We start from the raw sequence: 15,631 nt of genomic DNA on the forward strand, positions 1-15,631 counted from the left end.
CTATGGCAGATAAGAAAAGATCAACGTTGGTCCTGTTCATGACAGAATCACAAAGGGATGCCTTGTATGCGAGTTTGACATTTGTATTTGGGTATTTACTTTCAAAAGTATACCATGAGATAGTCCTACGCAATCATATGACTGTCTTGGAAGGCATTGCCATTCAAGTCTTGCAGCCTTTCTTGATGTGCTTCTTATCCAAGGGTGGTGGCAATCTAATCAAAATTCCTTTAAGGACTCTCGAGCTTCATTACTTTGAGGATAATAAGGTTAAATTTGATGCAGCAATGGTGGATTACAGAAAGCCAATGGATCCTGATGTGATACTAGAGATGACAAAGAATTTATTGAATGATGGGTGGGAAGTAGCATTGTACCGAATGGGTTTTGCTACTGAGAAATTGCTACGCCAAGGTAGAAATGTAAATGTCATTGATACACCCCATCAGCCTTGAGTTCTTTGATCACACATATTACAGTTGCACTACCTTCTTTGAAAAGGAAAATGTCAAAGAAGATGGTAGTGAGGAAAATGTCAAAGACAAGGGTAGTGAGTCTGAGGGTGATGATTCTAGCTCAGGTGATGATGAGGATGAAAGCTCTGCATCCGATGACTTACGCCAAGAAGAAATCCGCACAAAGAATAAGGGTGATCAATTGTCAACTAGAGTCAAGGAGGTTCCACTCATCATATAGGAAGGCCCATGGTAGCAAGAAGTAGTAGTACAAGTCATAGGAAAAGGTAAGGCTAAAGAGGTGGAAGCACTTCCCTTGAAATTAAAAGTGAGTAAGGCACCTTTGATCTTGGGTGAAGGACATGCAAGTGGATCAAGCAAGGAAGCCTTACCCAAAGAAGGTATGGATGAGGCAAAGCATGACCAGGAGGAGTTACCAAGAGGCATAGATGGTTCTTCAACCATGACCTTACAGACTCCAGAGTAGCCTACTAGTCAGGAACCTCGTAGCCAGGACCCTACTCACCAAGAACTTGGACATGAGACTTTAGAGCAGCCTACTAGTTGGGTGCTTGGAACTAAAGAGCAAACTAATGAGGACCTTGCTACTGAGACTCCAGTCTTAGAGCAGCCTATTAGTCAAGACCCTGGTAGTCAAGGGCGCATTAAGGACATCATTGAGGACATTGGTACTAAGGAACATGATGGCTGACGGCTTTGTAATCACAAGTTTTGAACTTCGCAAGTTTTGAACTTCTATGTAAAGTGAATATCTAATAAAAAGTTAACTACTTTTTTTATTTCTTTACTCTCATTATTGTGTATAAAGATTATTTATGAGGTCCATTTTATACTTAATGGTGTATTTTAAACTTTATGTCAATGTATTTTTATAGTTAAGGGTGTTTTTTAATACCAAGTGAGGTGTATATGTATTTTTATAGTTAAGGGTTTTTTTAAATACCAAGTAAGGTGTATATGTACACTAGTTACACATAAAAGAATATATGTACACTACCTTTCTAAGGGGTTTATGTACACCACCTTTCTAAAAGAAATGGTCATAAAGGTGTGTGCAACCACTTATACATAAAGGTGTTTATTTACACCACCTTTCTAAGAGAATTGGTCATCTATTAATGTTCTTAGGTGATAGTAGCTCAATTCATAAGAAGTTATGAAGATGTTTATGTAGAGCATCTCTATAAGAGATTTGGTTATGCATTGATGTTCTTAGTACTTAATCACCAAATCTTTTGTTTGGAGTTGTCAAATCTAGTTCAAAAAACAACATTACTAGTATATTCAAAAATTTTGGACTATTTTTTAGTCCATTTCTCAAATTGGACTTTACACAAGTCCAAAAATTTTGAATAGTGTGTTTAATGCAGAACAACCCAAGTCACAACCAAAACAGACGATCTTGCAAAGAAAAATGATCTCCTGACCAACTCATTTCTGAACACTTCAGAGACACACCACAGTAAGAAGAAGCCTTTGCCAAGAATCTCGCCGCGTATCCACTCGAAGGAAGATCGCACTCCAACAAAAGAAATTGAGCCAGCTGAGAGCTAGCTCCTCCATCGATGAGACTCTCCTTGTGAAAAAAAGGCATACTCCTTTTGCCTAACGTGAAAGTTTCGAGAACACATCCTCCTCTTGCAACTCGCAAACTGAGCCATGTCTCAAACCAGTCCTTTCATTCCATCTCTTTAGCCCGTCTTGACACCTCAGCTTGCATAATTCTTTTTGCCTCATTATTTTCCAACTAAGTGAATCCACTATAGAATCTCTTCGAAAGGATATTAGCATATGAGGCAAGATTTTTGTCCTTATTGCTCTCCTCTTCATGCACCTGGCCCTAAACTGGTTGCACCTCTTTCAAGGTCTTGTCATCTCCTCTATTCTCTTCACTCATGATCTTTGCACCTCTTTCAAGGTCTTGTCATCTCCTCCATTCTCTTCACTCATGATCTTTGCAGGCTCAATGGATTTCTTTTTGAGGCACTACGTCTCTTCAATCCACTCCCAGCCTTGTCCTCATGTTGAAGATGTGTGGCAAACATGCACTTGAGAACCCCCAGAACCCTCCCCTCAGCAATGACCACATTAGGAGCATGTTAGAACATGGCTAGATGCTTCCTAGCTCACAGGTGAGCACCTTTGTGGACAACCACGCTATCTTCACAGTATCGTAGCATGAGAAGACAAGTGTCGTGCTCACATGTTATGCCCCATTTTTGCTAGGAGGTGATCTGACCTTATATGGTAGAGAAAAGGGCAAGTAGGTCTCAAAGTCCACCTAGGTTCTAACACGAGGTTACGCACAACTATAGGTAGGTTTGAATTCTACTCAAAATATGAATCGTAAATGGATGGAGGGACTCTTGGTGGTATTTGGGACCTTTGTTAACGGTTGAAATAGAGAACAAACCCACTATTGAATACCTACATAATTACAGAGCCAATATTTGGGCCCTCTTTTAATGGTTGGAATAGAGAACAAACCCTATTTACATAGTGCTCCATCTATAGGGGCATGTCACGCAAGCACTTTACTTTATAAATTAGATTCAAACTTTAGCATTCAATGGATTAGACAAATGAAAGCATTCATGGGGATGAGACAAATGAAAGCAATTTGAGGAACGGGACTCTTCCAACCCATCCTTGAAAGGAGAGGCTCTCTTAAGAACCAAATTCCATTTGTTGTTACCTAAATGCTACAATAAACATTTTTAGCCAAGTGGAGTGCCAATGCACAACACCAACCAAGATCTTCTAGCTCTTCCAAAACAATATCATGTGCACGTGAATGGCTAATCGTGTTGTCAGTTAAGTATCCAATTTGCAAATCAACTTCAAAAATTTGGATTCACGAGTATAGGATAGAGCACTATAAGCTCGGGAGCAGGGGATGGGATTGGGTGGGGGGAGGGGGAGGGGGAGGAGGGTGTGGGCAAGTTTGAGAAGCTACTTCTATCACCTCTTGTAGGCCTAATACATGTAGCGGTAGGGTTTTAAAACCTGTAGGGGTGTTTAACCAATAGGAGAGGGCACTTGCACTTGCTTAGCAAGTTGTGGAGTTAGCCTAGTTCATAGCATGGATGTAGCTAACTCCCCTTTGTATCATAGATTTTTTTTTTGTGAGTGCATGAGTATGCTTTAAGCTAGAATTGTTGACCTTGTGTGACAATGCTCCAGGTTTTGATGTGGTCGGTCAAAAAAGTGCATTGTGAGGATGCTCAAGTACAACATAGGTGCATGAGGTTAGGTTCAGATGACCCACTCGCCCAGCCTTGTAGATAATCCTTGGCTGCTACCGCCTCCCGTGCTCACACACACTTACTCATCCCAGCACTCATAAATGCGGCATTTGTCTGTAGAGATTGTCTTTGGAGGATTCTGACTTTTGGAGTCTGACGAAAAATTGTGATTCATGGATATCTACTGGGATGGTGCCGAACAAACTTTGTATGTGACAACTCAACCAACGCCCCTCTTGCATCCTTGGCCCCCACCTCACCCCTTTTGCATCCTTGGCACCCACCTAGTGCCTTTTGCATCCTTGGCCGCCACCTGGTGTGAACCAAGCCTAAGAGACATCATCCATGGCATAGGGGTATATCATGGGGTACTTCACATTGTACAAGGCTCTAGCCTGACAAATTTAAAGTGCATCCTTTTTACAAATCACCAGCTGGTTGTGAGCTGTCCACACACATTTGCAATTTGGCTCCATCCAACTATATTGCTTGTGCGGCGCCAATTATTATCGGTAAGAAATAACGACTGCAGTGGAATTGCGAATTCACGTAACGACCCATGCTACTCAATCACCGTCTCTTTGATTTCAATGTTGTTGCTCGCAGACGATTCAACAGCTGAATGAGCGAGCTCAAGGTGAGAAATCGCTGAGGAGATTCGCCAACAAAAGTGTCAAGATTGAACAACAGTCACGTTCAGTTCCTTCTACGTACTGAGAGCGCGGTGTTGGCGCGCAGTATTTCAACACCGCTCAGTATTTTCGCTCGGTGTCCTGCCATCACTCACGAGTCATCAGCATTTTAGCAATACAGTTCGAGAAAGGTCAAAGGAAGCTATGTGCAATGTACATACTGCAGGAATAGTTATGCGCAACAGTTGTGCGCACCAGACGATCAGACACGCTCAGTTAAGTTCGGAGATTTTTGGCAAGAGTTGTGATCTTGATACGATATATCGCTGACTTCTGAGTTTGAGAAATTGTAGTGTTGTCCTGATCAACGACGAGCTACTCCATTGCTTGATTCTGCCTTTGTGAGAGCTTCACCTTATCGATATCCAAAGCTCTGCCCGGTTCTTCCTCGCCGCAGCTGTATGCAGATACTGCGACCCAATACCATGACAATGTCAGGTCCCGCAGCATTCCATCGTAGCCTGGTTCACTTGGCAATCCTTGCAGTGGCTTTAGGTGAGTGTTTCACTCGCAACGATGGGACATTGCCGTTCTTTTGGGAGCTCATCGAACTCTCACAAAACTCGGATGCGTACAGGATATGCGTGCCGAGTAGATGCAGGTCCTTTGATCGTGTTTGGGAGCTCGTATGTGGACACTGGCAATGTCAAGAACCCGGACTCGTTGCGTCCATATCCATGGTCGATACCTTATGGGGAGACATGGCCGGGGAAACCTGCCGGTCGCTATAGCAACGGCCACGTTCTGAGTGATATCATAGGTGAGTATTCTGTGCTAAGACAGTTGGATCTCAAAGTTTTGTCGTCGATTCAAGTCAACGAAGAAGCTGATGATGCCCAAGCTGCTACTTACACAGCAGAGCATCGGCATTGTGGTTATGATCGAAACAGCAAGCTAATGCCGTGTGACGATTGTGCAGCGATCGCCTTGAATTCCCCTCCGCCAACAGCCTTTGCACTGCGCGTTTCTGGGGCCACTGTCGTCGGAGCTCTGAACTTTGCAACCGGAGGAAGTGCGGTTCTTCCTGGCAACGGATTTCCTACCATTTCTTCGCAAATCGACACCTTCCAAAGTGTGGCCTCCAGCCTCACTCCGGAAGAACTTGCTTCTGCCGTCGTCCTCTACGCACCTTCCGGCGATGACTACCTGCCTTTGCTCCTTCAGAAGCCTTCAGTCCCACTGGCGGTACCTCCCCTACCCACACGATGCAAGTGCATTCAGATCACAGAGCTACTCAAGACGGCAATGCCATAGCTTACTCTATGTGATGTTAGATCCGTTCATCGCAGCCAAATGAAAATTTCATGACAATCTGAAAAACTGTTTTCCCGGCTGTTCTGCAGAATATATATCGTGTCACTCTGAACGTGGGAAAGCAGATGTCCGTCGATTTGGTCAGACTTTACCAGCTCGGCCTACGAAAATTCGCAATCACATACCTCCCACCCACTGGATGCCTCCCGATAGCAACTGCCGCGAACTTCTATCAAAGCTGCAACGATAGCTGGAGCATCAATGTAGCGCAGCCACACAACTCGCGGATATTCAAAAACGTGCTAGGTCTGAGGCACTACTTCACGGGGGGAAAGATCATTGAACTGGATCTGTATGAAGCATTCAGCGCAGCTCAGTCTCAAATGGGTAAGCAACAGATTTGCAGAGCACGATCAATGCGGTGAAATGGGCTTGCATTTGTGCAGCAATGTGAATCTCCCATGTTTCTTAAGACAAAACATCCGATTGCACCGTGCATTCCATGTATCTATGTTGTCTTCGGATGTTGCTTGGGGAAAAAGGATCCGATTCATGCAGGATCGGGAGGGAGGATCGGGAGGGCGAAACATCTGGCTTTAGTTTGCATGTCAAGCAAACTACTTTGTGTTCCGATGTTGCTTAATCAGTGTTACATTGAGATTGTTGCTTGAGTTCTATGTTGTGTTCCAATGTTGCTGGAGGAAATCACCGGATGAAAGCATGGGATTCTTGCAGGATCGGGCTTGAAGCCATGCTGTGTGGGGACGACTCCTGGGAGCAAGTGCAGCAATGTGGGAGCTGGGGGAGTGCCAAACTACAGTGTGTGCGCTAATCCGAGCTCGCAGTTCTACTGGGACGATACTATCCATCCAACGGAGGCAGGGTGGCAGGCAGTCGTGAACCAGCTGCAGGCGTCCCTTGCACAGTTGAATTGAATTGATTGCCATCAATTCAATACAGCTTGATTTTTACGATTATATGTGTACTTTTTGATCGGGCTAGTAGAGTCTGTATTTATGCACCATTCATCTTTATTCTTCTCCAAATTCAAGATAGCCCTTGAAATAGCAACGGCTCCCATCCCTCTCATTGAAACAGCAATCCTAATAGGGATTCCACGCTACATTCCTTGTAGTTATGTTCTAGGAAATATTATGTCTCCCTTGTATTTCTTGACATGTTGAGGCTCCTATATTACTTCGCCCTTTGATTGTAAGAGCAATCCTACGCTACATTGCTTGTAGTTATCTTCCACGAAACATTATGTCTCCCTTGTATTTCTTGACATGTTGATTCAAGTTTGCTAGGTTAGTGCTCCCTCTCATTTTAATAGCACTTTCACTTATTTTCTACGCTATGTTAATGTTACCTTGTCTTTATATCTAACACTAGTTTGGTAGAAGGACATGAAATTATCCTAGGACACTTTTATGCCTTGTTTACTTAGCCACTTCCTAGAATTGTTCTAAGGAATTTGATAAGGTCTTTTGGGGTTCTAATTATAAACCATTGATAGTTTTCTCAACTTTAAGACAAAATGGTCATGATTCTTGATTAGAATGGTTTTTTTTTTTAAGTTTTAAAGTCCCATAGTTTAATAGTGACTAAAATACATATGTTTATATTGAGTTTGCAGATAGATAATCATACCTACTATGATTTATGGACTCAAAATTACATTTTATGAATGTTGTTAACTAGGCAAATTTGACCTTTTTCACATTTATTTGACATGTATAGCAATTTCTAAAATCAACAATACTTTGTATACATCTTTCATATCATATTATGGAGTAGCATTAGTTTGTAGGATAATATGATGTAGAACATGAAATTCGTATCTTATTGTGATTGTTGATTGTGTTGTAATTATATTAATTTTAAGATATAATGATTAATGACATCATACTAACCCTTAAAGGTCTAAACTATTTTTATAGAGTGGCTCTACTAGTCTACGAATGAGTGATTCTAACTAAAAGTATGTATATATATCGCACTTATCAATACCCTAGATGTGGGACTCATTGTGAGCGTATTGAGAAACCTATTTGAATTTTGCCCAGTAGAAAAGTTGTGTTACTATAGTTCCCTTATGAGTCTACCTTATGCTCAAGCGAGGGAATCCTTAAAAAATGTACCTAGATCAAGTTGTGATTTTGTTATCAAAACATCGAAAGGATACTTTTATGTCCTCTTTTGATACCAAAGTAGTGTTAAAGGATGCCAAATCTATCTTTTGGTAATACATGGCAAGCTTTGTCTGTTTCTACCATTTTGAAAAGAGAGAGCACTCAGTTTTTCACATAACAAGTTTCTACTGAGTAGGCTTTCCCCATCTAATTATCTACTTCATGTAAAGATGAAAAGAGGTAAATAGAAAGAACAATGCTGGAACTAAAAGTTCAAGTGCTCTCAATGTGAGAGGGAGGTCATATTCCAGGGGGAAATACCATGATAGAAATACAAGCAAGTCTAGAAGCAAATCTAGAGAAAAATTCCATGCTAAAAAGGATTTGGAATGCTTCTATTGTGGAAAGAAAGGCCATTTCAAAAAGAATTGCTACAAATGGAAAAACAATAAAGGCAAAGGCAAAGCTAATGTGCAACCCAAGAAGGAAGAGAAATCCATGATCAATATAGAGAAAGTGAATGCCATAAGTAACAATAGTGATAAGGGTGACATTCTTTATGCCTCTATGTTTGAGCATGCTTTTCTTGTGACTAGTGATGATGCATTCTCACTGAGGAGGTAAATAGAAAGAACAATGCTGAAACTAAAAGTTCAAGTGCTATCAATGTGAGAGGGAGGTCATATTCCAGGGGGAAATACCACGACAGAAATACAAGCAAGTCTAGATGCAAATCTAGAGGAAAATCCCATGCTAAAAAGGATTTGGAATGCTTCTATTATGGGAAGAAAGGCCATTTCAAAAAGGATTGCTACGATTGCTACGAATGGAAGAACGAAAAAGGCAAAAGCAAAGCTAATGTGCAACCCAAGAAGGAAGAGAAATCCACAGTCCATATAGAGGAAGTGAATGCCATAAGTAACAATAGTGATGAGGGTGAGATTCTTTATGCCTCTATGTTTGAGCATGCTTTTCTTGTGACTAGTGATGATGCATTATCATAGAACTGGATACTAGAATCAGGAGCATCTTTCCATGTCACTCCACATAGGGAGTGGTTTACCATTTATGATGCAGGAAGGAAAGGAACCGTGAGACTTGGAAATGATTATCCATGTGACATTGTTGGAGTGGGAGATATCCACTTGTCTCTTCCTAATGGTTCTACATTTGTACTCAAGAATGTTAGGCATGTTCCAAATCTAAAAAAGAGCTTGATAATTATAGGACATCTTGATGATGATGGCTATCATGTGTTTTTTGACAACAATACATGAAAAATTAGCAAAGGGTCATTTGAGATTGCTAGAGGTTCCTAGCATGGAACGTTGTACTCAATGCATGTGTCAGGCATAAGAGATAATGTAATCAATGTGACTGAGCAGCCATCCGTCTCTTTGTGGCATCGTCGATTAGGACACATGAGCATGACAGGAATGAAGATACTTTCTAGTTTGCAGTATGTTCCCATATTTAATTTTTTAGATTTTAGCATGTGTGAGCATTGCATGTATGGGAAGCAAACACGGTCTTCACATAAAAAATCTTTGGGCAAGAAGAGGCTTAAACCATTGGAGTTGGTTCACAATTATGTGTGTGGACCTATGCCTACTATCTCATTGGGTGGTACTTCTTACTTTGCTACTTTCATTGATGATGCTACACGGAAAGTGTGGGTCTATCCTCTTCAAAAAAAGAGTGATGTCTTTGATGCATTTCAAAAGTTCTTAGCATTTGTTGAAAATCAGTCGGGCAAGAAGCTCAAATGCTTGCACACTAATAATGAAGGAGAGTATACCTCTCATGCATTTAAGAATTTTTGTGAGCTATGTGGCATCAAGTGGGAGTTGACTACTCCTGAGAATCCTTCTTAGAATGGGGTTGTTAAGAAGATGAATAGAACTATTCAAAAAAGGAATATAAGCATGCTTTCTAATGCCAGTCTACCTCATGGCTTTTGGGCTGAGTCTATCAAGACAGCAGTACATCTTATCAATAGATTGCCTAGCAAGGCACTAGATGGGAAAGTGCCAGAAGAGGTTTGGCCAAGCAAGCCACCATCTTATGGGCATCTTCGTGTATTTGGCTGTGAAGCTTATGTTCATATCCCTAAGGAAAAACACAACAAGCTTGATCCAAAGTCAAGGAAGTGCATTTTTCTTGGATATGGTGAGTCAGGTGAGATGGGATACCGATTGTGGGATCCAGAGTCCAGGAAGATAGTACGTAGCCATGATATTATCTTTAATGAGGACAAGATGCACAAGAAGCCAGAAAAGACTGTTGAGATACGCAGAGTGGTGTTTCAAGAGGATGGACAACCACCATATGAGAGGCATGCACAACCTGTTCCACATGATGCAGGGCATGGACAGCCCATAGATCATGAGGTGGGAGAGCCACATCTAGGTGGACAACCTCAGGTTATGCATGAAAATCAGTTGGGACAGCAAGATGCTCATGGTGAGCAAGTGTTGAGATGTTCCACTAGAGTCTCACGACCTTCACAGAGATATGCTCCATCTCTAGATTATGTCATGTTGACAAATTGTGGTGAGCCTTCATGCTTTGAGGATGCTATGTCTAGGAATGACAAGCATAAGTGGGAGAAGGCTGTGCAGTCAAAGATGGATTCTTTGATGAAGAATGCTACTTGGGATTTGGTTTATTTGCCCAAAGGAAAGCATGCATTGCCATGCAAATGAGTTTACAAGCTGAAGATGTCTCTTGCAGATGCATTGCCTAAGTATAAGGCAAGGTTGGTAGCCAAGGGTTTTAAGCAGGAGAAGGGTATTGACTTTGATGAGATCTTTTCCCCAGTGGTGAAGATGACTACCCTTCATATAGTGCTTGCATTAGTTGCCAGAGAGGACATGGAGCTTGTCCAAGTGGATGTAAATACAACTTTTCTACATGGAGATCTTCATGAGAACATCTATATGTAGCAGCCAGAGGGGTTTGTTGTGCAGGGCAAAGAACGGATGGTATGCAAGCTTCAAAAAAGTCTTTATGGGCTGAAGTAGGCTCCTAGAGAGTGGTACCATAAGTTTGATGCATTTATGCAATCCCAATGGTACACACGGAGTGAGACAGATCATTGCCTCTACACAAAGAAGCATCAGATGGCAGCCTTCTTATTTTGATTTTATATGTTGATGACATGCTTATTGCTGGGAAATCTACTTTGGATGTGGATGCCTTGAAGAAAAGGTTGCATGAGACCTTTGCCATGAAGGATTTGGGTGATGCCAGTCACATACTTGGCATGAGGATTGTTCAGGATAGGAAGAAGAAACTCCATTTGTCACAGAAAGAGTACATTAGCAAGGTACTTGAGTGTTTCAATATGGAGAGGGGGAAGTCCATAAGTACTCTGTTGCCTCCATATGTGAAACTCAGCCAAGTGAACAGCCCTAAGTCAGATGAGGAGCAGGCTGAAATGGCAAAGATACCTTATGCATCCACAGTAGGAAGCTTGATGTATGCCATGGTTGCTACACATCCAGATATTGCTTTTGCAGTGGGAGCTGTTAGTAGGTATATGGCAAATCCTAGCAAGAAGCATTGGGAGGCAGTGAAAGGTATCATGAGATACTTGAATGGTACAAAGAACATGTGCATTTTGTTTGGGAGGAAGGACACATCTGTTGTTGGATATTCAGATGCTGATTTTGTAGGGAATGTAGACACCAGGAGGTCTACTACAGGATATGTTTTCTCACTCACTGGAGGTGCAGTTTCATGGGTCTCTCATTTGCAGCCATGTACGGCTTTGTCTACTAATGAGGCAGAGTATGTTGCAGCCACTAAGGCATGCAAGGAAGCTATATGGCTTGCTCATCTAGTGGGAGACTTGAGCATTGCAGGAGAGGTTCCAGTTTTGCACTGTGATAGTTAGAGTGCCATCCAATTGGCACGGAATTCTATCTTCCATGTGAAGACAAAGCATATTGATGTGAAGTATCGCTTCATAAGAGAGGTGATTGAGGACAAGCGCATCAAGCTTGTCAAGGTTCACACAAATGAGAACCTTGTAGATCTTCTTACAAAGAGTCTTTCCTCAGAGCAGTTTGCACATTGCAGAGTATTGATGGGTGTCGGACACGTATCGGATGACATTAGGATGCCCATCTTCTCCCTTAAAGGCACATTGGCCTTTAAGTGGGAGGTTGTTGGGGTAAAGGCCAATGGCTTAGTATATAGCCCTTTGTACCATACATACATAATAAGAGCTTACCTTGATCTGGGTGAGTTAGCACCCATAATTTCAATGTTCTCCCTTTCTTTGTTGCTCTCCGATAAGACCTCTCCATAAGAAGCTTGCTGAAAGCAAACGAGATTTGGAAAGGTCTATCTATGGCCAAGTTCAACGTGCTGTGGAGAAGGAATGAGAGAAGTCGATAGAACGAGTACAAAAGTTGAAGGGAACACCTTTGGGACTAAAGGAGAGAAAAAGACAATTGCAATCTATGGATGCATTGTCAACCAATAGTGGTGCTTGAAAGAGGAGAATACGGGTTGCAAGGTTAGTCTTCCAAATTTTCAATGAAATTTCTTACTCCAAAATATTTGTGGTGTTGCATTCTTTCCACTAAGACTCATTTGTACTCTACTTTAGGAATTTCGTGGAGGATGTGATGGGAACAATGGAAATGGATGATAGTGATCCTTCATATGTTCTAAGAAGTTTAATAAAGCCAAGTGATGTCATGGAAGTGTTGAAGGACCCTAGAGAAAAAGGGCTACGCAAACAAGTTGCTAGAGAGGTAATGAACGATTTCAAGGGCCTCGTCCCAAGCAAAGGAGGTGCTTGAAGCTTGTGATGCTGCTAGTGTAAGTCGTGAAGTTTACAACTCCATTTTTAAAATTTTCAAGTCTGCTATGGAGGAAAAGTATAAGATATCTGTTGAGAAGGGTTTCTCAGTCCAATCTAAGGACATATGGTGGCTTGCAGCCTCTGAGATCCCAAAGGAGTGCCACAAGACATTGAAGTGGGTTTTAAAGAGAACCGGCATCCCATCAATTATTCGAAGACAAGAGGTAGGGCAAACATTAATTGTGGATGGGCATGGAATGTTTCAAGTTGAATGGCATCTAGCTGGTGATTTGAAGACCCTCAAGTGCTTGTATGGTTGTGATACAGGTGCAGATGCAAAATGGACATGCTTGTATTGCACCCACTCTCAGAAGATGCACAAGGGAAGCTTATAGTGGGAAAATGGCATCCTTTCTTGCAACCAAAGTGCAGCCCCTGATCGTCACAAAAAGGATCCTAAGTGGGACCCCATTCTATTAATTCCATTGGAGCGAGTACATGTCTACTCTGCATGCTAAATTGTGTATACTTGATAAGTTACTCTATCTCCATCTAGTTTATGCTTGGAATTGGAGGCCATAGCAAGTATCTGCACAATGCATTGCAAAAGCTGAAGAACTACTCTCACTAATGGGACTTCACGGAGGCAATGTGAAGCTTAAGCAAGACAAGAAACAATCAGGAAAGACACAAAATCTTCCTGCTAAAGTGTCCATGGGTGGAGGAAAGGCAAGGAGGTTCTTGTCCAACCACAATGCTAATAAAGAAAAACATACATTGGCTCAAAGCACCCTAGGTTGGGAGTACTGGAAAGATTTGTGTGAGTGCACCACAAATCAAGCTTCACATTTGCAAATTGCTACTTTGAGAGCAAAACTATGGACAAAGCTTGATGCATTTATAAAGCTGCTTAGACAAGGTCAAACAGATGAGCTTTATTATGAGAGATTTAGGACAGCATTGGGAGAATTCATATCATTGATGGTAGAAGCATGGGGGAGTCACATATTACACATTACATGGTAATCCTCCTCAAGTTGAAATTTTGTGCTTTAAACTTGAGTCAGTTTATGTTTCTAATATAATGTTTTTCTTTATAATAGCATATTCTTTACACACATGCACCATGGTTTGTGGAGCAATGGGGCCCTCTGTCCATTTGGAATACTCAAGGAATGGAGAAATCACACTACAAAGCAAAGGCAGCATACTTCAAGAATACAGGGCATGGGGGTGGTATCGCACGAAGCAATGCACTACATGAAATGTTTGATTGGTTTTATAGATGTCTAGAGGCCAGGACTCTCAAGCGCGATAAGGTAGAGGTCTCAAGTCTCATAAAAGCAGTTCAACATGTCAAGAAGATAAGGAGATGTGCTGCTTGGAAGTCCTCAACAGGGAGCCAAGGAGTTGCGCTTTGGTTGCAACATAGAGTCAGATAGGGGAGGCGTTGGGTCCTAAGAGAGCCCCAAATGTAAAATGTTTAATGAATAAAGTTAGCACTATTTTGAGTCAATTATAGATTTCAAAATTCACAAATTTGCTTGGAAATTACAGAATTGCATGTGCGACATGGCAAGGCGGAGGGGTGAGTGGGTTGGGAGAGAGGGTGGTGAAGATTAAGTATTACCGAACTGGCGACAAAAGACTGAGGATGGAGGAGGTGCACTCAAAAAACCCTAATTTAAAAGAAAAATCGTAAAGTGCTTTAAAAAAGACTATATAAAACCCTAAAATCCCTCATTTCTATAGCACAAGTTAAACAAACTGCTAGACCCACTAGATGCCCTTTAGATGCTACCCATTGTCCTCCTCATAATGCCATGGCCTCCGAACACACTGCAAGCCCTAGTGGCCAAGAGGGCAATGGTCAGCAGGGATTTGAAGGCAGTTCTCATCATCAGGAGTCTAAGCAACACGAGTCCCCACCATTCGACTCTCATGGGGATCCCAGGGATCTCAACACCAGGAGGAATCCTAGCACGATGAAGGATCCAAGCACGATCAGGGGTCCTCTCAGTCCTTCCACACAACTAATCATGGAAGTAGAGAGGTCTCCCAAGAGGGGCAAAATAGTCCAGTCAATCCTGATCAATTGCCCCTCCCTCCTCTGTGGGGTCCTAGCATGGAGCATCTAGACCAACAAGGGGAGCAAGAAAGGTAAAGAGAGGAGATGGAGAGATTACAGGGGCCACAACAAGAGGAAGTATTTGGCGGGCTCGTAGATATAATGAACCTTGGCCCCAATCCTCCAACCAAGCCTGGACCACATGGAAGAGCACCATCAACCCTCTGTGCCTCGATATTATCAGATATGAGGAGCCTCTAGACGAGCTGAGCAAGAGCCTTAGCCTACTGTCTCACAGCCTCATGGAAAGGAAAAGAGACCAAGGACAAAGTAGACCCCTAGGCACGACAAGCCACCTCGAAGGACCCATTAGACATAGGAAGAGGAGTCTGAAGAGGTGGTTGCAAGGAAGGAGAGGTGAAAGAAGTTCAAAGCAGATAAGCGGCCATGGAGCCATGCCCAGAGGCCAGTGCAAGGTCCCCCAAAGATTAAGAGGCGCAAAAAATCAGGTGTGAAGGCACTTCAGGAGATCCGCAAGTTCCAAACCATTGTGGACAATCTCATTCCCCATGCACCCTTCCAGCATGTTGTACGTTAGCACAACATTACAAGAGTGATGTGCGTTTCACTTCAGGTGCTATGGAAGCAATTCAAGAGGTAACAGAGCAGATGATAATAGGTCTTTTTGAAGACGCAAACTTATGTGCTATCCATGCCAAAAGAGTAACAGTGATGAACAAGGACCTTGCACTTGCCAAGTGCATCCGCTCCGATCCCTCCCTTAGGCCCTAGATGTTGTCTAGGTTCATTTCATGTAACCTGAATCATTTTGAAAATCTCTGCCCTTTGAGGCCAATGAATAAAAGATGTTTTTATGTTCTATTACTGTTCCCATGTCATTATACATGTTACGTGATGCTTTCCATCAATTTATGCAAGTTCAGTGTG

General features: G+C 42.2%; 1 protein-coding gene across 1 annotated transcript; it reads left to right on the forward strand.

Annotated features, from left to right (window-relative positions):
• Window positions 1-4,582: 4,582 nt before the first annotated feature.
• On the forward strand, window positions 4,583-6,933 carry LOC147902046 (GDSL esterase/lipase At5g03610-like). The gene is made up of 5 exons (XM_087375281.1): window positions 4,583-4,908; window positions 4,991-5,173; window positions 5,333-5,598; window positions 5,757-6,054; window positions 6,403-6,933. The coding sequence occupies exons 1-5, from the start codon at window positions 4,815-4,817 to the stop codon at window positions 6,600-6,602; spliced, it is 1,041 nt and encodes a 346-aa protein (XP_087231407.1). The 5' UTR covers window positions 4,583-4,814; the 3' UTR covers window positions 6,603-6,933.
• Window positions 6,934-15,631: the final 8,698 nt, after the last annotated feature.

The sequence above is a fragment of the Dipteris shenzhenensis genome, chromosome 5 (genome assembly GCF_047967505.1).
Source record: "Dipteris shenzhenensis isolate YYH24624 ecotype China chromosome 5, Dip_SZ_1.0, whole genome shotgun sequence".
NCBI classification, from domain to species: domain Eukaryota; kingdom Viridiplantae; phylum Streptophyta; class Polypodiopsida; order Gleicheniales; family Dipteridaceae; genus Dipteris; species Dipteris shenzhenensis.